The sequence below is a fragment of the Arachis duranensis genome, chromosome 9 (genome assembly GCF_000817695.3).
Source record: "Arachis duranensis cultivar V14167 chromosome 9, aradu.V14167.gnm2.J7QH, whole genome shotgun sequence".
NCBI lineage: Eukaryota > Viridiplantae > Streptophyta > Magnoliopsida > Fabales > Fabaceae > Arachis > Arachis duranensis.
In genome coordinates, this window is record NC_029780.3 from 117,875,427 (window position 1) to 117,900,325 (window position 24,899).

At 29.0% G+C, this 24,899-nt stretch overlaps 3 protein-coding genes across 3 annotated transcripts; all 3 read left to right on the forward strand.

Moving 5' to 3' along the window:
* The first annotated feature begins 7,586 nt into the window (after nt 1-7,586).
* Nucleotides 7,587-11,693, forward strand: LOC107467934 (serine carboxypeptidase-like 27). The gene is made up of 9 exons (XM_016087160.3): nt 7,587-8,663; nt 8,767-8,862; nt 8,971-9,063; nt 9,158-9,243; nt 9,352-9,612; nt 9,896-10,023; nt 10,103-10,198; nt 10,980-11,085; nt 11,179-11,693. Exons 1-9 carry the CDS (start codon nt 8,288-8,290, stop codon nt 11,323-11,325), a joined length of 1,389 nt encoding a protein of 462 aa, XP_015942646.1. The 5' UTR covers nt 7,587-8,287; the 3' UTR covers nt 11,326-11,693.
* Nucleotides 11,694-14,265: 2,572 nt separating this feature from the next.
* LOC107467941 (tetraspanin-6) lies at nt 14,266-17,703 on the forward strand. Its single transcript, XM_016087169.3, has 3 exons — nt 14,266-14,865; nt 15,885-16,228; nt 17,426-17,703. Exons 1-3 carry the CDS (start codon nt 14,371-14,373, stop codon nt 17,463-17,465), a joined length of 879 nt encoding a protein of 292 aa, XP_015942655.1. The 5' UTR covers nt 14,266-14,370; the 3' UTR covers nt 17,466-17,703.
* Nucleotides 17,704-21,205: 3,502 nt separating this feature from the next.
* Nucleotides 21,206-24,019, forward strand: LOC107467938 (uncharacterized). The gene is made up of 6 exons (XM_016087166.3): nt 21,206-21,683; nt 22,034-22,061; nt 22,914-23,144; nt 23,349-23,412; nt 23,493-23,552; nt 23,692-24,019. The coding sequence occupies exons 1-6, from the start codon at nt 21,538-21,540 to the stop codon at nt 23,745-23,747; spliced, it is 585 nt and encodes a 194-aa protein (XP_015942652.1). The 5' UTR covers nt 21,206-21,537; the 3' UTR covers nt 23,748-24,019.
* Nucleotides 24,020-24,899: the final 880 nt, after the last annotated feature.

Sequence of the window (24,899 nt, forward strand, 5' to 3'; positions counted from 1 at the left end):
ATCATCAAACAATAGAAAGCAGAAGGCTAGGAGTACTCATATGCTAGGAGAGCAAGGAGGAAGCGGCCAAGGCGATTTTATAGTTTGAAGAAGAATTTCCTTAGGAAAAAACCAATTCTAAACTCCCCTCTGGAGTTAGTATCTACAATCTCCCCTCTGGAGATAAAAACATCTTATGTAAAATATACTAAATAAAGGAAGTTTTATAAAAACATCTTATGTAAAATATTCTAAATAAAGGAAGTTTTTCTCCAGAAAGGTACGCCTTTATCTTAATCTCATAGTTATGAATTATTTAGAAAGTTTAGAATTAACGGAAGAATCTGATTATTATAGATTATCTGCCTTATTAGATAATGAAAAACAGGCTGTTCTAAAAACAGAATTAAATCTCAAATCAAATGAAAATTTTAATAAACAAAATCTTTTAAAAGAAGTTTTTAATAGAAAAAATATAATATACTATGGAAAAATTCAACTTGAAGCCCCTATAAAGATAAATTCTGCTAATGGAGAACTTGAAATAACTTTGATAAATGATGAAGAATTGAGTAAACAGATTGAGAAAATTAAGGATCAACAGAAAAGATCTAAAATTGGATGGATTCATATTAGTACTATACAAGTCTTAATCAAATCTACATATATGAAAGGAATTAATTCACCAATAAGCTTAGCAATCTGTGACAAAAGAATTACTGATGACCCAATAGATCAAATAATTGGAATTGTTCATGGAAACTTGGCAAACGTAAATGTTAAATTCAATGCCCATCTTGGATATGCTATACCTTTATCAACTGAAAATCTTGGAAGATCTATAAGTTTGGCTTATAAATTTCACAGAAAGAATCTAATGGAACAAGACGATGAACCATTTTCAATTACATATGCAATAAATTATGCTTTAACAAATAGCCATCATAGTATAATATTTAAAAACAGAGAAAGAATTTATGTCGATGAATTATTTCAGAAAATTGTAAAAACAGAAATACCAAAATATAAAGCTATTGAAAACCCAGTTCTTTTACTAAAAGAACCATCCGGAAAATTAGTTTCATCGAATTTTCAAATAAGAGAATCCAAAATTAATAGCCCTTTAAGTTTATCTAAGTTAAAGATTAAAGAAGAGAACCAAGTTGGGTTGGTCTAGTGGTTAGCTCACTAGTCCGCTTAAGCAAGTGTCGGGGGTTCGAATCCCGCCTTGTGCATGCAGCAACCCATTGGCCAGCGGCAAACCCTTAAATGGAGCTCAGTACCGTGGCGGATTAGTCCTTGGCCTGCCGGGCTGGGGGATACCGTGGGAAACCAAAAAAGATTAAAGAAGAAAATTCTAAAATAAAAGAATTAACAAAAAAGGTCAAAAAATTAAATGACACCCTAAACACTAAGTTATGACAATAAATAAAGAGAAAATATATGTAACCTATCAAGATAAGAAACAAGAGCTCTTTGAAAGAGAAAATCGGTTAAATTATTTACAGTTTTCTGAAATAAATCAAAGAGTATTTGAAGCTCTAAAAATAATCTATGACAAATTGAAAGGAGAAGTTGAAAAGTTAGAAAAATTAATAGAATCTCTAGAAAATAGTGATGAATCGATGATAGAATTTGCAGAAATTCTAAGATAAATAATGAAGTATACAAATATTGAAAGACCAGAAAACAAAATAAAAAGAAAAATGGCGAAAAAATTAAAAAATAAAATAAAGGAATATAAAAGGGAATTAAATAATCTTCAGTTCGAAATTAATGACCTTATAATAAAAAGGATAGAAATAAAAACAAATATAAACAAGTTGGAGCTAAACTGAAAAAATTTATAAATGCCTGGAACACCATATTATGACTTAAAAGAATTAAAGCTGTTGAAAGAAAAAATGGAGAATGAAGTTGAAAAATTAAAAAGATATTTAGAAACAACAGAAAGTGTAGAAATAAAAGAAGTTTTGGAGGATTTGAAAAATTATATTAAAGAAAAAGACAAACAGATAAAAGACTTTATACACAATAATCAATGCAAAAAAGAATATTACAAACTAAAACAAGATTGAAAAAACTATAAAAATGAAATCAGAATTAGTAATATTAGAAATGCTCAATACTTTTGATTATAAAATTACAAATTATAAAGTACCACCAACCAAATCTATACAAATCATAAACTTATTCAAAGTGAGAGTTAATAATTTTGAAAAAGAAATTAAAAATTGGTATCAGAGCCAAGTTAACGATTAAGGGTAACACTTTTTCTTTAAGCAACACTTTTAATGATACACTTTTAAATCAATAAACAACAAAAATCTGTAAATCTGTACCAAAACACATCTGTACACTAGATGGACCCTATATTTAAATAAGACGTTTAGGTGTATGTGTATATGAACAAACTAAACTACTACAAATAATTATTTTTGCCAGTACATTATTATATGACACGTGATTCATGATCTCATACTGCTATTGTTTACCGACACTTTTGACACGTGACAGCCAACATACCAACACATAAATAATTAAATATGTTTTAATTTTCTTTTTATTACAATATAGTATGTTTTATTTTTGCTAATCAATCCTGTAGTAGTAAGTGATTTGCTACTGATCAATGACTTTGCCTATTAAACAGAGTCTAAGCTATAGTATAAACTTTTATATGCTATTATTCAACCATGGTTTAATTATTATTTAACACTTTTTATATTAGATTATTTAAAAAATATGTAAAATAAATAATTTAGTTAATTTTAATATACGCCACTATTCTTGAACAACTTGGAGTCAGATTTCTTTTCACACTATTACAGATACAAAAATAATAGAAAAAATAGGATTTGACTGTCAACTGCTCCTATCAGAAATAGAATTAACTACAGATTTGAGCAATAGCACATAATTTCAAAAAATCCGTACGATTTTCCCGATCTAAATAAAGCAGGTTTTCCATGAAGAAGATTTGGCTCAGCATGTTCTATTCGATACGAGTAGGAGAAGAACCAGAGTAATATAAAATTTTTTGTACCTAAATGAAATTCTTTTATTATCATATGTTAATTAAGTTCACATAAAATTATTTTTTTCTTTTTTTGAGTTCAAATATGTTAGATTAATAAAAAGTATATTAGAATTAATTTAAAAAATATTTCTTTGAACAAAAAAAAGATTAATAGAATTATATTAAAATTAATTTGAAAAAAACCTCTATCTGAAAAAGGAAGGAAACCTAATAAAAGTATATATTAAACTAAAAAATTTATTTTGATGTACCATATAAAAATTAGAGAAATTATATACGTTGAAGTATATTTTGAACCAAGTTTTTAATAAAGTCCGCACGCTTATTCTTTCGTTATTATTATTGTTATTATCATCGTCGTTATTATCATCGTCGTTATTATCATCATCATTTTTTTTGTGTGTTTTTTTTAACATTGTTCTTATCGTCATTGTTGTCACTTCTGCCCGTCGTTGTTGTCATCATCACTATCTTCTTCTTTCTCATCTTATTGATATTATTATTGTTGTTATTTAATTTCTTTTTTTTTCATCCTTTTCTACCGTCGTCATCATCGTCGTCGTCGTCGTCGTCGTTCTTGTTGTTTTTATCTTTTTCTTCTCCTAATCAATGTAAAAATTTGTGTGCTATGTGCAAAAATTTGTGTTATATGAAAAAATTTGTATACTATGACAATAAAATATGCACAACATATAAATTTTGGTGTACAACACAAAAATCTTGGTGCTAGTACAAAAATTTTGATGTGTAGAACAAAAATTTTTGAAAAACTATATACTCGAAACACAAAATATATTCGTAGCAAAATATCATTCTCTTTAGTTCTACAGAAAATATTTCATTTAAATTGTAAGAAAAATGATAAATAAATGTATTGATGCATTTATGGTTGATTTTGTGTCTCTGAAACTTGTACTTGTTTTTCAGATTATCGACCTTATTCTTGTACTGCTGTCATGTAAGACATTCTGTTAATTATTTAACTTTGACCTCACGTTGGGACTACATTGAAGATAAATGAAACTTTTTTGGATTCAAATAGGACACTTTAAACCTTAAGAACCAAAACAGGATTACGGCTAAATGTAGGAGGGCCAATTTAGTACTTTATCATCCTTCTTTTAAGGATAATTATCAAGACCCTTTAATTTTTATTTTTTTATTATATTTTTTAAATATATTAGCTAAATTTACTGTGTAAAATTAAGAAATATTAGTAATTTTAAAATTATTTTTACTTATAAAATTAAATGAAAGATATATTAATAATTAACGTGTTACGTAAGTACGTTTAGAAGAGAGATTATTGACACAGGGGCTAACAAAATCTCACAAAATTATATATCAAAAACAAAAAAAAGGTATTTTTTTTAGGGACCTCATAATCCTTTCGAATAAAATATCAGAGATTGGGCTGGGTATTCATTTTTGTTTTTTCGTTGGATTTTACATCAATTTAGTTAAAAAAATACGTGTACATGTAGTATCACTCTAAAAATTAACACACATATCCATTTATTAATATATTTACAAAAATAATTACTTTTCACAATTATTTTATGAATAATTATCTAAAAAAGATATGTAATTGAATAATATTGTAAAAAAAAATTTTTCTATAATATTTCTTAATTCGGCAAGTCAAAGATTAATCTGTCGAAGATAAAAATTTTATTTAAAGATTTATCGCTAATTAATGGATCGTTGCATGCATAACACATAATTCGAACTTTTGATACTTACTTATACAAACTAATAAACTAATCATTAAATCAATTAATATATGTAATGACATTCACATGTCAAAATTAAACTTCTGTTTAATTTGAAAAAAATATCTTTTTGAAAAAAATTTAATGAAGACAACTCTACCTCGGTTGTTTAACACGCTTGCGAATCTATTATGTACTAAAGATGTTCAAGACTCGCCTCGAATTCGAGATATATTTTATCCGATTCGAGTTTGTTATTTTTATCCGGTGTCATTTTTGGGTCGAGTTCTGACTATTGTTCAGATTACCTAGCCTTAAGTTATCTTTTACAATATATATATTAGAATGAAATTAGTAATGTTATATTATATTTTTATATTATAATTTATACAGTATTATTTTTATTTTAAAATAATTTATTTTAGTATAAATATAATATAATATTTATTAAATTTAATTTTTAAAAATAAAATTTAAATATTTTAATATATAAAATTTACAAATTTGTAATACTAATTTTACATTGAATCAATCCGGTTTAATTCGATTTATTTTTGAATCACTTCGGATAAGTCAAAATAGACCCAATGACCTTATAAATTTGAGTCTACTTAAACCCGTCCCGTCCTATCCCATAAATATCCCTACTATGTACTGCATTAATTATAAGATTTCTTTTGGTGACGTATTGATTATAAGATTTATAAGTGCTTTTATAATTTGATAATTTGGTTGTCCCTCTTTATCTATATATAATTTAGGGATGGTAAATAGGTTGAAATTTACCGAGTCAGTCCATGTAACTTATTGAAAAAGACAGATCGAGTTAAGAATTTGAGATCATCATAATAAAAAAGTTCGCTTAACTCGCTCTACCTAATTTATGAATTTGGCAAAATGGAACAGAAAAGACTTATCTAGTGAATCTATCATTCTATGGTTTTATTTTAAAAAATTTAATTTATAATTATATTTATTAGATATTTAGAATTATAAAAATTTTAGTGTTTTTGAATTTAAAAATTATAATTTTTTATCTTTAAAAGTTATAAATTTATTAAAATATTTATGAAATTATATATTTTTAATATTTAATATTTTAATAATAAAAATTTAGTAAATTTAGCCTACTAACTTACTATCAAGTGAAACAGAAGAGAAATTTAGGACTGACTTACTCAGTAAGACGAAATAGGCTTTAATCCTATTCTATCTATCTATCTGAAATCACATTAACTACTCAAGCCAAGCCGGGTCAAATTTTGCATAAAAAAGGCCTCCAAATTCTAAACACTTTACACAATCCGTTTTGGTCTTTCTTTCCTATGAAGTTAAAGTTGCCAACCTTTTCCTACATTGATATAATATATTTAGTAGTAGACTAGTAGGTGTATGTTTTGATCTTTTACCCATTTTTCATATTTTATTTGAGTCGAATCAAAGCTAGTTAAGTTCATAACAATAAAATTTGAATGAAATTATTCAATAATTACATGAAAATAATTTAAAAGGTGATCGTTTGAGTTAGTGCACGCAACCAATCTAAATCACTATTTTGAACTTAACTTTCAATCGTTTGCTTCAAATATGAACAAGTGATAATTATGATGATGGTGACAAGCTCAGAATGCTATTAACTTATTTTATATACTAACATGTTATGGAATACTTTGTGTTGCTAAATTATATATATTATATGAATTAAAAGAACAAAATCAATCATAATTTAAGTAATTAAGAGTTGTGTGTAAATAACTTTAATTTTCATAGTCTAATATCATGTTCAATTATTCATTATAACCATTTTGAAATTGTTTCTAAATGTGGTTCAATCAAATGAACCCAATCAATTCCTTCACATTTAATAAGACGAAATTTAATCATTATAGTAATATATATAAATATAAAAAGAATTGACAATTATAAAAGAAAATCCGCATTATAACAAGAATAGATAATCCAAGAAAGTGCCATCTCTTGGATTTTTTGCAGAAATAAAATAAAAAAATTCATATTTTTCCAAACACTATTTCTTAATTTTAATTTCTTAAATATGACTTTTTTTTTTAGTTTAGAACAAGTTCGTTGCACCCCAACTAATTCAATAAAAATTATAGAGTTAGCCTTACTCCAACGAACTTTCTTTAAATTTTTTGAATTCTGTATTTTTAATCCATTTTAATCCATTATCATTATTATGATCTCCAAATAATTTATATATTTACAAACAGCAGTACACAAAAATACACAGATAACAAGTATGATTTCTTCAAAAAAATTTTAGTTATAAATAAAAAAAATTATATTTAACAATGACAACTATTATCATCGTCTCCAAAAATACACAGATACACCGAAATAAGCTATATTTAACAAGGATTTTTTTAATTATAAGTCGTATTTTATTTATAAAAATTTAAAAAATATATATAAATTTTTTTAAAATAAAATACAACTTATAATTAAAAAAATTCTTGTTAAATATGACTTATTCCGAGAGAAAAGAATAAATAAGTTATTAACCTTTTGATTAGTAAACATTTAAGTCTTTGAAAATTTGAAAATATATTTAAATTTTTGATATTTTCAAAATTTGGAGATTTCTTATGTTCAGTTGGATTTATCTGACCCAATAAAAAAAATCAAATGTGACTTTAGTTGTACTACAAATACACACCTAAAAATTTTTTTAAAATGAAATAAATTAAACACGCCAAAAAAGTTAAATACATTTTTAAATCTTTAAAAACTTCAATATTTACGGACTAAAAAGTCAGGTATCGACATGTCATTTTCTCTGGATTTAAAAGCCTCAAAGGTTGAAACTTTGAGCCGTGCCCATGTGCGCCATTTGCCTCTACTCACTGCTCAGTCAACTTGGACTCTGGTATGAATCAACGAAATGTGAGGGATAGTAACAGTAACTCTCTAACAAACAAAGAAAATTCAAAGGGTGAATTGATGACAAATGCATGCTGCTGAAATGAAAGAACCTGCTAACAACTCATTTTGCAACTACTAACAATCATTGTTGTCACTGTTATAAATAATTCATAATATCAAGACACAGCTTTAATGAACATGTCTCTATTCTACTGTCTCTCTAACCAATAATAATCCCTTTCTCTCTTTTGCTGCTGTTGTTTTCACACTTGTTAGATTTTTCTTTATCTGAGTTTAGGTAAGTAATAACTGGACCAGGTGCCACTTCAAATCTGTGTCATTTGAATAAAATCTAGTAATTATCTAGTTAAGATCTGTTTTGCTGAGTAGAAAGAATCAAAGATCTTTTCTTTTTCTGTAACTTTTGTTGGGATTTGTGTTTACTTGAATTTGGTCTTTGACCCTTTAGAGTACTTCCATAAATTCCCATTGGTTCTCTCATATATTCTTTGATTCTCTCTGCTTTTTTGTTTCTTTGTCATGGAGTTGTGGTAGGTGGCTAAAGCTAAAAGGCTAGCAATCCCAGAAATATTCTATTAGCACTTCATTTTTTTTAATCTTTTCTTTTCTTTTCTGGGGTTGCTGCAAAAATCTTGTTTTGATTAGCTGAAACATGGGTTTTTATCTTTCCTATGTTGTTTTGTTGGTCTTGCTCATTTTTGTTGGAGTTTCAGTTTCCTTATCTTCTTCACCAATTGAAGATCAGAAGAGAGATAGGGTCACTGATTTGCCAGGGCAACCCAAGAATGTGGGGTTTGCTCATTATTCTGGCTATGTCACTGTGAATGAGAAGAGTGGGAGTGCATTGTTCTACTGGCTCTTTGAGGCTCCGGCGAGCCGCCGACCGGAGAAGAGACCACTGGTTTTGTGGCTCAATGGTGGCCCTGGATGCTCCTCCATTGCTTATGGTGCATCTGAAGAAATTGGCCCTTTTAGGATTAGGCCTGATGGGAAGTCACTTTACTTGAACCCTTATGCTTGGAACAAATGTATGAACAAAATTGAAAAATTTTGCATCACCAACTGTGTTATTTTTTCTTGTTTTCTTGTTCTTTACATGCTTTTGATTGCTTGCTGGTGTTGGTGTTGCAGTGGCAAACATATTGTTCCTTGATTCTCCTGCTGGTGTCGGATTTTCATACTCGAATAAGACAACGGATCTGTACACATTTGGTGACCAGAGAACAGGTAATGAAGTTGTCACATTTGTTCATTGTGTCGATTTCGCTTTGTTCATTATGATCTTTAGTTGGTTGTGTGTTTGTATTTGGGATCTTGGGGTTCCTGAATTTGCAGCTGAAGATGCATATACATTTCTTGTTAAGTGGTTTGAAAGATTTCCTCAGTATAAGCATAGAGAGTTCTACATTGCTGGAGAAAGCTATGCAGGTGATTGATTGAAATACTAGTTTTTTCTTAAAGATTTAGGTTCCTGAATTACATGAATTGATGAACAATTCAGTTCCCTAAAATTACTTTTCAGGGCACTATGTTCCTCAGTTGTCTCAAATTGTTTATGAGAGAAACAAGGGAATCAAGAATCCAGTGATAAATTTCAAGGGATTTATGGTGAGAGATTGTAAGATCCATTTTGATTGATAAATGTAGCCTTTGTTAAACCTTATTTATATATGTAATGATCTAATTAGGTGTGAATTTTTTACTGATTGATGCAAGGTTGGAAATGCTGTTACTGATGATTATCATGATTATGTTGGAACATTTGAGTATTGGTGGACTCATGGTTTGGTATCGGATTCAACATACAGGATGCTGAGAATTGCTTGTGATTTCGGTTCTTCACAGCATCCATCAGTGCCTTGCATGCAAGCTCTTAAAGTTGCAGTTGTTGAGCAGGGTAACATTGATCCTTATAGCATTTATACGCAGCCTTGTAACGATACGTCCTCACTCAGACGCGACTTGGGGGGTCGCTATGTAAGCCTTTTTCTCTCAACTTGTTCAATTTATTCATAAACACCATGTCTAGATCCAAGTCCATACATAATTGTTAATGGAACATGTTAACATGAAATTCTAGTTCTAGTAGATCCTCTTGAACCAATCAACATGAAACTAGTACTATTGCTCCTAAGATTTTGCAATAGCTGAAGTAAATTAGTTAGATTCATTCTTGTTTAATTCTGTTTTATCTTTAGATTTTGGTGAATCTTGGCAAACTGTTCCTTTGTTATTTTCTCTTGTTTTCTTCTAAACTCAGCCGTGGATGTCTCGAGCATACGATCCCTGCACTGAGAGGTATTCCGACTTGTATTTCAATCATCCAGAAGTTCAGAAGGCACTTCATGCCAATGTAACCGGAATTCCTTATTCATGGAAGACTTGCAGGTCTATCTCCTGTTCATATATTCAACATTGAGATGTTTTTACACAAACTATTCTGATAGAATCTTGAATCTTTTTTCAGTGATATTGTGGGGAACTATTGGACTGATTCTCCTCTAACTATGCTTCCTATATATCGCGAACTTATTAGTGCTGGTCTCAAGATATGGGTATACAGGTGCTTAAGTTTTGCTTCTCATCTTCCATGACTGTTTTGTGAATTGAAGCATATGAATTATTTGGTTCTGCTGCTGATAGATTTTGCTTTGTCTAAGGAGTTAATAGGAAATGATTCTATGTTATAGATTACAAAGAAGAGACAATATAAGCTCAATGATATAGAAAATTTAGGCCTCTGATTCCCAAGTGGCATTTCACATAAGTGATAGTTAAACATGTCAAATCATTTAACGGTTATCAGCTATCATTTTCATACGCAGATGTCTTGGTGCGAGTAATCACCTCTAGAAAATATCTTCTAGAAAATTGGAAGGAATACATAAAACGGGATATTGTTAGGTGGGATCGATTAGATAGATCAAACAAATATTAAGTTTGATTATTATTTCTAATATGTAGAAAATCTTTAGCCAACCCTGAAAACTTGTTTTTTTGTGCCTACTAGACTAGTGCATATATTTATTTATTTAGGCACTGTTGTTCTTACTTTTGCTTTCCCTCTAATTGATTGCAATCTCAATATCATTGACTTTGGGTATATTTGACCAGTTGAAATTGATTGTGGAACTTTAACTAACATGATTTATTAATTCCTTCCTTCATGCTAATTGTAGCAGAATATTTCCAACTTATTCTAATAAATAAATAAATAATGACATTGTAGCTTTATTTAGTAAGCAATAGTTATTTCATGATTAAGGTGGATGACATAACTAACAACAATGGAATTGAATGCTTTAAATCCTTAACTATATTCATTTTATATTTCTTGGCTACAGTGGAGACACTGATTCAGTGGTTCCAGTCACTGCGACTCGATATTCGATCGATGCATTGAAGCTACCAACACTCACCAACTGGTACCCTTGGTATGATAATGGCAAGGTTGGTACTGACTAATTACCATGATTAACAAGCTAATCAATGAAGCAGACACTAATCATATCTGTTAGCTGAGATCTTTATTTTTGTTTTCAGGTTGGTGGTTGGAGTCAAGTTTACAAAGGACTGACATTAGTAACTGTAAGAGGAGCCGGCCATGAGGTTCCGCTTCATCGGCCGCGCCAAGCCTTCATTCTTTTCAGGTCTTTCTTGGAGGACAAGGCAATGCCATCTTCAAGTTAGAGCAGCAACAAGTCAACAACTTGTTCATTATTTTTTCCAGTTTGTGATTGATTCATCAAAGAAGAAAAGATAAAAAGAAAGTATAGAATCATAAGTATCACCATTCTTGGACCTTAGGCTAAGAATAACTGCAATTCAGATCTATATAAATATATATATATATATGGATCAGGCTGAGACAGAAGAATAAGGAATGCATTCCTCATGAGTTCCATCTTGGCTGGCTCTGCCTGGAAAAACAAAAAAGAAAATAATTAAATTGATTGATAAATTTATTTATCAATTCTAGTTCTCCTATTTTTATTTGTTATTGAAAAAATTGTGATTATTATTTATATGGAATGTCATTCTTTCTGGATTTTACATTATTATACACATGGCTATGAGTTGGACTCAATTATTTTTAATTTCTTTGTTACTTATCTTTGACTACTTTTATCAGCATTGAATGAATTTAAAGAAATGTAGTCTTTGTCTAGACCTTAATTAGATGGGGTTTTCTATTTAAAATTTTTAAACTAAAAAAGTGTGAGCATTATACGGCTATTTTTTTGGATATGAGAAGCATGTGTGTATTGTGAGTTGTGGAGAATGTAGGTACTAGACATAGATGTGGGACAATTTTTTCTAAAACCAAGGATAAAGAAATAGGACCATCCGATTTCTTTGTAAAAAAAATTAAGTTTACTAATTTGACAGTCCGAATTTTGGTGAAAGTAAATTGGAGGGTCCGATTTGTGTATCCAATTTTTTTTAATTTTTTAACCACAAATCGGAGGGTCCGATTTGTGTATCCAAAAATCGGACGGTTCGATTTTTTCTCCTGACACCACAATTGCGTAAAGCATATATACACTCCATAACTACGTCTTACACCATTTTTTTCTCCACATCTAAATTAAAAAGTGGCATTATACAACATATTAACACTGTATATGATGCAAAGTTTAATATATTGAATAAAATTCACATATATATTAGAACACCACAAAAATAGAATTAACCTAAGATGCAATGAGTTTGGTGAATATTCTTTCATTGAATTATAAAGGCATATCCAGGCCAAAAGCTAAGTGGGCCTAACTATATGGATTTCAAAGCTTTTTACCAATAGTTAGTTATACTGTAAGAGCTCATAAATGAGCCCACAAAAGAAAGTGGCCACATAACCATTGTCTCCTTAATGCCAAGTTCAACCACTCACATGAACAAGAATATATTCACTTTTGAATCAACTAGAACTATGAATAAATTCAATTCTATCTTGAGCATAGTTTAAATCCAACACGAAAACAAACGATAGCCATCTTAATCACCATACAAATGTATAACTTTGTCTCAAACGGCCACTTTATACTCATCACTTATCACTCTTGTTCTTTTTATTGTGTAGGCGAATCATGGAATATATCATCTATTCATTTATATTGCACTCATAAATAATATTAATAAAACATTTTTTTTTTATATTTGTGGTGAATTACATCTTATCAAGTTTAACATAAATGATTTAATTATTATGTTAGTTATTATAATTTTATCAAATTTTTAATTAAATTTTTATATTTTTTAATTAAGTCTTTATATTATTTTTTATTTTGTAAATAGATTTTTTTAGTGTAAAAAATATTAAAATTAACAAAATATTTTTTCGTAAACTAAAAATATCTAGAATAAAGAACATAATTAGATATTTGATCACATATTTTTTTAGAAAAATATTCTATTAATTTTAATATTTTTTATGTAAAAATAATTTAATTATAAAATTAAAAATAGTATAAAAATTTAATTAAAAAATATAAAAATTTTATTATAAATTTAACAAAATAATAAAATCAACAGTATAATTAAACCGTAGTATACGAATAAAATGTCATTATAAATGATGATAATAAAGAATATTAGACAAGCTAATACATTTGTGTAGAGTTTGGTATGCGAATAAAAGAATTTAATTCATTGACAAAGTGAGAATTATTTTGTTTGAATAGAAACTCCCATGTTAGAATAAGTGTAACAAGACAAGATGCTTTGCTAAAGTATGATTTGGCAATGACAAATCAGAGCTTGGTGGAACTTCTTTAATATCATCAGAACAAGTGACAAGGATAAGAAAAAAAAAAAGAAAGAGCATACAATGATCCATATATGGTGCTACTATTCTATAATACTTATTCAAGAATACTCCAATTTCTATGTTCCATGATCTTCCTTAGTAAACAAGTCCAAAATGGGGTCCATACCCTAAAAAGCAACATGCACAAATGATGTTATTACCAAAATGACCATTAGCTTGCCCTAAATTCCTTCCATGCCTTGTCTAAACGCACATGGAATAATGGAATTTATAAGAGTTTTAAAAACGTTAAACTAGTAGAATTAAAAATTTAAAAATTTAATTAAAATTTAAATGAGATTAAATTAGATATATAAAATAATATATTTATATATAAAATATATTTTTTATTATTTTAAACAAATTAACTAATTTATTATTATTAATTAATTTTTTATCTGAACTAAACCGATTTAATAATCGATTCATGATTAATCTAATTAAGATGGATACTCAGGTAAAGTCAATTTCACGTGAAGTTGATAAAAACTGTTAGATGATTTGGCTGATTTGACTAAATTTTTATCTAACAACTTTCAAGTATCAACTTCATATAAAATCGACTTTATATAAATTTTCGCTTTTAATTAAACCAATTAATTCGGTCTAATTCTGAGAACCATAGAATTATGCCATCAGCTATATGGACAAACATGTCAAAATTTGTGACTATAATAAAATAAGTGAAGAAGGGCAAATTTGTCATCTGAAATAAAAATACAACTTCCTTAATAACTAAGATGAAGATAATTAGATATTTATATATATATAGATATCTGCACATACTCCAATTAAAGTTTCCTGATACACTGATGCAGCAAAAAGAAGAAAAAGATTTGATTTTTAGCCACAAACAAATAAAAAATAATTGGCACTAACCCTTTTTAAGAGGCACCACAGAACACAAGTCACAAGAAATTATTATCATGATGTATAGGTTCAGCAACACAGTGATTGGTTTCTTGAATTTGTTGACACTGCTAGCATCAATTCCAATAATTGGAGCAGGGTTATGGATGGCAAGGAGCAGCACAAGATGTGCAAATTTTCTACAAACACCACTTCTTGTGATAGGATTCATAGTGCTGGTGATTTCACTGGCTGGTTTCATTGGTGCATGTTTTCATGTGGCATGTGCACTGTGGATTTATCTGGTGGTGATGTTGATCCTAATAGCAGCACTCATTGGTTTGACTATGTTTGGTTTTGGTGTGACAAGTAAAGGTGGTGGTGTTGAAGTTCCTGGTAGGGTGTATAAGGAGTATCATCTTGAGGATTATTCACCATGGTTGAGACAGAGAATTAAAGATCCTAGATATTGGAATACTATTAAGAGTTGCATTTTCGACTCCAACACTTGTTCTAATGTTATCAATTGGACTCCTTTAGATTACATGCAGAAGGATATGTCACCAATACAGGTACAATTCTTTTTTTCAATAATTTCATTTACTTCATTTTTGTCAATCTCTGGTAGTGGTAATGTTAGGAAGATAAAATAAAAATATAATCAGAATTTGTCTTGTTTAATATTCATTAATTGTCGTAATAATTAATAAAAAAGAAAGTCTAGGGGCCAGCAGTTTTATTGAATTTTGGCCAGCATGTAACCAGTAGAAAAAGATGAGTCATTGGATGAAATCTCACACCATCAAATCATCATTAATGGCTAGTTGATGGCTAACAATCACAAAAATAAGAAATTATGGCTGTTTTTGATTGATTTTATTTTATTATCAAACATTTTCAATTTGTTAGATACAATATTATTTTTTATGTTTTTGCATCTTTATAGTTTACATGCTAAGTAAAGCTTTTAATAACTAATTAAAGTTGAATTAGTGAAGTAAAAAGCTAAATTAAAAAGTTCATTTATTATTGTAACCCATATAAAAAAAAAAGTAAAGATAATTTCAAATATTTTTTATCTCCCTCCAGCTTAACTACTATACATATTTACATAATTATATTATATATTTATTTATTTTGTTCCGGTACCATGTATACCTTAATCTTTACCAAAGCTCACTAATACTTTTAATGTTTAAGGGTTTAGTTAAATTCTAATTTTGCTCTTATTTTTTAATTCTTCTCTCACTTTTCTTTCTAAATTACTACATACGATTATCACTGCTATTTAAAAGAAGGTGTAATTAACAAAGGAAATGGAAATTTTTAGAAAAAAAATATATATATTGGCTAAAAAATTAAAATAAAATTTTAACATAGAAATAAGATGTTCATTTCAAACATTACGATGAATCATAAAATTAATATCTAACACTATCTTTATGAATTAAAGGAGTACTGTATCTGAAATATTTTTTACACTATGACTATGAATTATATATTAAAAAATAAAGTCAACGAATTATAGTTCAAATAATATAATCTAAATCGCAAATTCGAATCTCACTCTTAATTTTATGTAACCGTACAGTCTGGATGTTGCAAACCACCAACAGCATGCACTTACGGCAACAACATGGAAGAGGAAGCAACAAGAATGTACAACGAAGAAGAACAAGATCCTGATTGCTACAGGTGGAACAATGCCCCAAACTTGCTGTGCTATGAGTGTGATTCATGCAAAGCTGGTGTTCTTGAAGACATAAGAAGGAACTGGCACAAGCTCTCTGTGCTCACTCTTGTCATGCTTGTCCTTCTCATTGGGATCTACACCATTGGTTGCTGTGCTTTCAGGAATGCAAGGAGGGCTCAGACTGATTATCCCTATGGTCATAACAGGATCACCAAAGTCAGGCCTAGATGGGATTACTATTGGTCAGTTGCTTCCTCTCTTTCACTATTTTTCCTTATCATTTTGTTAAAATTTGGTAGTTTTTGGAAGAGACCGAGACTGAGGCTGAGATTGAGAGAAAAAAAATTAAAATAAGTCTTACTATTATGTTTTTTTTTTTTTACTGAAATTTACTATTATGTTTAGTATAAAGTAGGAGATAGAATTTGAAATAAGGATGAAATTTAAATTTAATTTGTATAAAGAATAAAGTTGAAATAATTAATTGAAATAAATTTTAAATATAAAATGTTATTAAAATGTCAGTCGTCCGTATCCAAAGTCGCTGTATCTCTACTTTATGGAGGTACTAAAATACTAAAATTTTAAAAATAGAGACTGAAATTTTAGTACCAATCTCTAAATCAACAAATATAATACTAAGTTTCAGTCTTCAGTTTCTGTCTCAATATATCAAAACAAATACTACCTAAAAATTTAATTTTGATGTACAAAGACATTTTTTCAGAATTATATCAACTAATAAAATTAAAGGTAGAAAAATTTAAAATTTTAACTTAGATTATATTTATATTGGAAATAATGTTTTTTAAATTTTATTATTTTATGATAATTAAGCACTAAAAATTGTATTAGTTTGATCGACTTATCAATTTTTTTGCCTATTTTTTGTTTTATTTTGATTTGTTTGCTTGTATCTTGATTTTCTCCATGTACGGAATGGCTTTAGTTGTCAATTTTTTGTTAATTTAGTTGAATCAACTGATTCAGAATGGTTTTTAGAATTATAAATTTTACATAATTATTTAATCAAATTCATATATTTAGATAATTTATTTGAGCAGTGATATGCAGATTAAATTCTATTATTGAAATTAAACAACATGTATTTCAGTAGAACAGAAAGAATATTATTACTAACGTCCCAATAAATACTAATGCGTCTGTTGGCCTTTTTTGTAATATTTTTAAATATTAATATAATTTGTTAAATAAAAATAGTAAAACGATAAATAAAAAATAATATGATTCAATAATTCAAGAATGCGGTAAGAATTAAAAATAAAAAAAAAGATCATGTTCAATCTCCTCAAAATAAGAATAAGTAATAAGTTATATTACTTCATTTTTATTAACAATTAATCATTGTGATGTTTGTGTAAAGATTTAATATGTATGATGGTATGAGTCATATGATGTGTGGTTTTTTGTTTGTGAAGGTGGAGATGGTTGCATGACAGGAGAGAACGGCTTTATTAGCTAAGAAGCTTTATCCACCGATCAATGGCCTCTGCTTCAATCAGCTTCCTCCTCTTTTGATGTGCTTTATTTTTTGTACAAAAGCTTGATTTTGCTTTATCCGAGGGTCATAACAGACCATCATTTTATCTTTTGCATTTTCTTTTTCAGTGTACGGTTTTGAATTTTATAACATAAAGTAGGTTCAAGTATATCTGAAAATTAAAAGAAAAGAAAAGAAAAAGTAGGTTGAAGTATATGCATTGGGATTGGACGGAATTAGCACCTTAATCTCCACTTGCTTATCTATATATGCTTATATTATTAGACAACTGCCACTAAAAAGTAAAAATACAAATAATGCTATGTAGAATAAGCAATACAATATAACAGTAAGGGGAAAAAAATTATGGAGATCGACATCGTGGTTATAGACTTTTTAGGTCACATTTTTATAAAATCGTAATTATAGATTTTTTTAGATTATTTTTTAAAATTATAATTATAAATCTTTTTATCACGTTTTTATATAAATTTTTTAAGTCATACTTTATAATTGTGACTATAGATTTTTTTAAGCCATTCTCCAAAATTATTATTATAGACTCTTTTTAAGTCATTTTTTTATAAAACCGTGACAATAAATTTTTTTAGGTCACTCTTTAAAACTGTGACTATAGACCATTTTTAAGTCATTCTTCAAAATTGTGACCATAAATCTTTTTAGGTCATCCTCCAAAACTATGACTATAGACTCCTTTTTAGGTCTTTTTTTTTTGTAAAACTATGACCATGGACCCTTTTAGATTAGTCTGCAAAATTGTGATCATAGATACTTTTAGATCACTCTCCAAAATCGTGACTATATACTCCTTTTAGGTAACTTTTCTGTAAAATCGTGATCATAGACTTTTTAGGTCATCCTCTAAAACTGTGACTGTAGACCCCTTTTTGGTCACCCTTTTTTAAAAAATCGTGATCATAGATCCTTTTAGGCCACTTCTTAAAATCGTGACCATAGACCCCTTTAGGTCATCTCTTAAAACCGTGACTATAGATTTTTTTTAGGTCATTATTGTTTGAAAAATCATGATCATAAACCATTTTAGACCACTCTTTAAAACCGTAACTATAAATTTCTTTAGGTTACCTCCAAATCATGACCATAAACTATTTTAGAACAGCGTTTTTAAAAAAATTATGACCACAAATACTTTTTTATCACGATAACCAAAAGTCTTTTTAGGTCATAACAAATAATCGTGACTATAGAAAATCTATAATCATGATTTTTTACCATAACCGAAAAAACTATGATTATAAATAAAAAAATATTATAGTAAAATTATGTCTTCAAATATTTTTATTAATAGACAACTTATATCTTTTTTTTGAGAACTATCATTTCATTTCCCCTAAGTTATTTCAGAACTTGATGACAATGTCGAATGCTCTTGTGTTGTGTGCTGTTCTTCTGTTTCTTGATGGTCGAGTCGAAAAGAATAGAAAATAAATGTTTTTTTTTTGTCAATAATTTTTTCTTTTCATTTATTATTTTTTCATGTGAAAATCTCCAAGATTGGACAGGCCCAAAGCAACAGAGTTTGGGTGGATATTTAATGAAGGTTTGAAGGGTTTGATTGTTAAGTTTCGTCCAAAGAAGAGAGGGGACCAGTTTCTAAATCCTAAACTTTATTACTAGATGATGCCATAGGAATTATTTATTTATCTTGGAATTGCTCTTCTTTATTTCTAATAATAATAATATATAGATGGATTTTAATCAAGTAAGGGGATAACATAAACGTGGGAAGCACGTCTCTTTCTGTTGGCATATTTGAACAAAATAATGAAACTCCATGAATTGGACTCTTGGAGCGAATTAATTTGTGATACTAGCTTAACCCTTAAAAAATTATAGATAATATCCAGAACTATTATGAATAGAGGGAATAGCACTCTCAACATTTCAGAACTTGGAGGTTGAAAGAGTTGAAGAATTAATGTTGGAAAAAAAATGATAATATGATGTGTGAGTTATATATTCGTGGGGTTTTTTATTAATTATTTAGAGATTAAATTAATTAAAAATAATGTTATATGACAAATAAATATTATTATTTTTTATTAATATTTGGTCAACAATAATTTATATTTATATTTACAAATATTTTATACACAACAAATATATAATTTATTTCTATATTTATTAGAGTTTTGTACATATGAATCAATACAATTTGTACCTAAATTTTTTAGAATTTACATACATAATTTGTATCTATATTTATTAGAATTTTGTCATTTTCTATCTTTTTCCTCCTCCTTTTCTCACTTCTCTTTTCTCGCTGTCTCTGTAAGTGTCATAAACTTTACTCTTTTCTTTTTTTTTTCATTTTTTAATTTCCCTAAATTTCACCGTTTTATTTATGTATCGCCCAAGCTCTTTAGTTCACTTAGAATCCTGCCATTGTTTCTAATCTTGCAGTGCTTTTTGATCAACTGGGTCGTTTTGAGAAAGTTGAAGCTCTGAGGCCATTTCCATGTTCGAATCTTGAATAAGAGAGCTTGCTCTTTTCTATTATAAATTGCTTGGTCTTTGTGTGCAATGAATAGGTCTCGTGAAGTCGAGGATTTGGTTGAGGATTTGAGAGGCAATGGTGGAGGGATTGACCTTTCAACTTTTGAGTTGAAGTCCATTATGTATGGTTATGGGAGGTTGGGGTTGTTGCGGATCAAATGAAGAGAGGTGGCTTTGAGATTGACACTGATTGCGCCAATATGGTTCTTTCAACTTTTAGCACTCATGGTGAGCACATGAAAATAGTTTCTTGGCTTAAGAAGATGAGAAGCTCAGGCATCTCACTCAACTCCTCAATCGACAATGACAACTCATTCAGGAGGTAATCGACAGTGAAAATGGCTTCTGGGCTTAAGGAGTTATTGGATTCTTGTGTGATTTTGGAGAAAGTAATGGTGTGAGATTCATCGGAGCTTAAATGGATTTGCATGGGTGTCATTTGGGTTCATCTTATTTGATTATGCTGTTTTGGTTGAAGGAGATATGATAGAAAAAAAAAAAAGAAAGAGAGCAGTTAAGAAGAAAGAGAGAGACTTCTAATGGTAGACACAATTATGCTAAATTCAAATTGAGAATTAAGGTTATAAATCATCTCAGAAACTAAATTGAGTTAAATAATAATAACAACTAAGTCATATAGCTGTTATCTATCTACTATGATGTCTCTCCATATATATCATCACGCCGTTAAAGAATATTTTCGAAAAATACTTTAGAGATGACCGTGACTTACTTTTATTAAATTTAGAAACAATATTAAAATCATTGTAAATTTAGAGACGACAATAAAATTCGATTATAAATTCAGAAACTACTTTAAAATTTAACTCATTTACGTAAATTATCTTTCACGTCCATGTATAAAAATTTAAAAGTGGTAGAATGTTTTAAAAATCATTATAAAAATTTGAACACAATAATGAAATTTCATATTATTAGATGAACTTGATTTTTTTATTTTTGGATGAGTAATAAAAAGTTTCGATTATGATGTTTAACGACACTTATATAGAATAAAAGAGATACACAGGAGTACTATCAACCTAATAAGAAACAAAAAATACACTATAATTAAATATAATTGTAAAACTTTATAATAATGAAAGCATTTTATAACTCCATTATCCCTTCCTTTTTACGTGTATGCTTTTGGATCATTGCATGATTATCAGTTTCTCACTTCTCTAGTTGGATTCCTTTCAATCATTTCAGAATATTAATCATTATTTAATGCAACAAAGAAATTAAGAAATAGTAATCCAAATTAAATTAGGGTAGTTACATGTAATTAGGTCTAAACACAGTGGAACACTAGCAGTTGTAAGCTGTAACCAACAACCACAAACCAAATTATTGTTTCACTCAGAAGAGAGAAATCAGAAACAGAAAAAAGAAAATTTTTCTCTCTTTTTCTTTTTTTTTTCTTTTTGTTCTGCCTCCGTTGATTAAATCTCAGCCGTTAATCTTTTCCCCACTCCTATTTGGACTCCGTCATCGCCGCCGTCAGAATCCATGGAGGTGCGGTCCAACTCCGCCGCCGAGAACCCGTCCGCCGCTTCGCCGCCGCCGAATCGCCATCGTCCGAGCTCCGCCGTGCCACCGTCAAAGAAGCCTCTCGCTTCTCCTCAACCCGTTGATACCACCTCCGTGTCGCAAAGGTTTATTAGAATCAGTTGATGAGTTCTTTGTCTTCTCTTTCTTAAGTCTTATTACTGTTTGATTCTCTGGAAAACACGAGAAATCTTTGAAGATTTGTACTTTTTCCTAATCAAATTGGAAAAAGGGAAAGAAAAGAAACCGTAATTTGGTGGTGCTTTTGAATGTCTTCTTTGTTTCTTTATGGAAAGTGGATTCGGATTTAAATTTTGTTTGGAGTTTTAACTATTCACGTATGAAATTGACGCATGAGTATTATACTTATACTTAATATATATAGTTTCTATATTTAGTGTTTTTGATATGTATTGTTTTTGAATTTTAATGGTTTTGTTTGTTTTGATTTTTGCAGACTCCAGAAGGAATTAATGGCTCTCATGGTATATCTCATTTTGCTTGATTTATTTATTGGGGATTGGTCTTTTCTTTCTTTCTTTCTTTCTTTTCCCGCCTTAAATATTAATCAGAAGAAGGAATCGGTTATAGAATTGATCCATATGCAATTTGTATTGATTCTCCAGTTGCTAGTATAAACTTATGGTGCATGTGACTGCAGGTGCAGTTTAGGGCTACAAGAATGGTTAATTTGGTTGTGAAATATATTAGGACTTAGGGTGCTACTTGCCATTGTTGAGTAAAACATGTGACAGTTGCAGCCCTTTTTTGAAAACTTTAAGAACAAAAAAAGTATAGTGGCTTTCAGGTATTTAGTATTTACATATTCATGATTTTTGGTGTTCATTCTATTTATCCACATCCTGTTTTCTTTCAATAAGTGTTGATCCATCCAATGAAAAAAATAATAAGGTTTTAGTGCTATATTCTGACTTGTTAAAATTCTGTGTATTATTTTTCCTTTTATAAATCAACCTATTAAGGTGGGAAGTAATGTAAAATATGCTGTTGTCAGCTATCCTCAGTTTCTTAGAATGTGCTTCAAAAGCCTATACATATTCCCGGAAACAATAGCTAACTTCTGTCATTCAATCTTAATGCTATTGAATATTGATAGTGGCATAGTGCTATAGATGTAATTGATTGTTTGAAATTGTGTTTAGCTTTTTAAATCAGCATCTATAATAGGGTGGGAAATTGTGTAAAATATGCTGCTGGATATCCTTGGATCTTTTTAAGAAACCAACCTGTTATGCTTGCCTTCGTCTTATACTCACTTAAATTTGTTATCATCATCTCACAAGCACTATACTGTTGATGGTTACTTTTACTTGCAGATGAGTGGAGGCGATCTTGGAGTATCTGCTTTTCCTGATGGTGAGAGCATTTTTACATGGATTGGCACAATTGAAGGTGGAAAAGGAACTCTATACGAGGGTTTATCTTATAAACTCTCCCTACGTTTTCCCCTGGAATATCCTTTTAAGCCGCCTCAAGTGAAGTTCGAGTCGACGTGCTTTCATCCAAATGTTGACCAGTTTGGCAACATTTGTCTTGATATCCTTCAGGTATTCATTAACTTGAAGATCCAGATTTGGCTCCAAGGATTTGGATCTACCATTTTTTTATTATGAATGCCTGGATACATGCATATATATAAAGAGGAAAAAAAAATGTCAGCTTGTGTTGCATCTCCATACAAAGATCGTTGAATGTATCGACCAATTTCAATCTCTCAGCTAATGAATGTTATATTTTTTTCGCTTCTGTAGGACAAGTGGTCTTCAGCTTATGATTGCAGAACTATTCTTCTATCAATTCAAAGTCTGTTGGAAGGTCTGTTATTCTCCCTATTCAAGTTTTGCATTCACATTCAAATTTGTTGCTTGGCTGAGCAGTTAACTTTTGAATGACAGAACCTAACCTGGAGAGTCCTCTAAACAACTATGCTGCAGCACTTTGGAATGATAAGGAAGGTTGAACACAATTTAAACTCCCAACATTAAACTTTTAATTGTTTGTTATTATTGTTGCTCCTAAGTTATGCTTTATTAGAGTATATGTTTTTTGTTGAATGCATTTGTAATTGGGGCCAATTGGATATGTTTTATGCAGATTGCAGGAGAATGATTCACAAACAATATTTTGCTGGAGAAGCACTTGAAAGATGACTGATACATACAGATTCATAGCTTGAAGAAAAACTATGAAGCCGATAAATTTGGCATTTTATTTTTTCAATTTGCTTTGATATTGTATCCTGAAACTATGGAAGTTCGGGTGTCCTATGAATGTGATTTGATGATTTTGTGATTTGATGATTTTCTGTATAATAGATGTAAAAATTTAATGACCAAAGTGGAATGATACATACAATGGCACATTGGAATTATATTTTCTTAAATGTAATATCCTCTTTTTTGGGTGGTCGTAGCACACTTAACCTCATGTTTGAAAATAGGTTTAACCTCATGTTTGAAAATAGGTGTAATTATTCCGCTGGTCTTTATAGTTTTACTAAGTTTTTAATTAAGCTTTTATACTTTTTTTTTTCAATTGAGTCCTTATACCTTATTAGATTTTATAATTAAATTTCTGTCGTTACAAAAACATTAGAATTAATACAAAATAGAATATTTATTCAAGTATTAGGCATATTCATTTTGTTTAATAGAATATTTTGTTAATTCTAACATTTTTGTAACGGCAGAAACTTGATTACAAAATCTAATATGATATAGAGACTTAATTAAAAAAAAATAAAAATAAAAATCTAATTGAAAATTCGGTAAAACTATAGAGACAGATTAATTAAATCTTGAATATATATTGATTAATAAGTTTTCATATAGGTCTTAAATTCTTATTAATCAATTATGACAAAGATAACTCTTTTTATATTGTTTCTTTTAATCTTTCAATAGACAAACTTTAAAAAGGAAAAGCTTTGCCAATAAATTCTTGCCTCTAACATAATTCTCTTTAATATTTGTTGGGGTTCCCCGTCAATTTTGTGACTTATATTTCATTAATAACTAATTTGCAAAGTTAAAATCAAGTTACTAATATTTCATACTATGAATATATCTCAAATTGTGGATATGTAGCAACTCTTGCTTGGGATAAAGTATACAACTTTGGCGCCACATCTTATATTTCATAGTTTCCGAACAACCATTCTTCAAAACAATAAAACATTGGATTGATAACTAACAAGAGATTCAAACCTTTCAAGCAGTTTAATAATCAAGTTACCTTTGAATTTTTTTGTGAGGAAATAAATACACCACTTTTTTACATATTTAATTTGGAAAATGCACAAC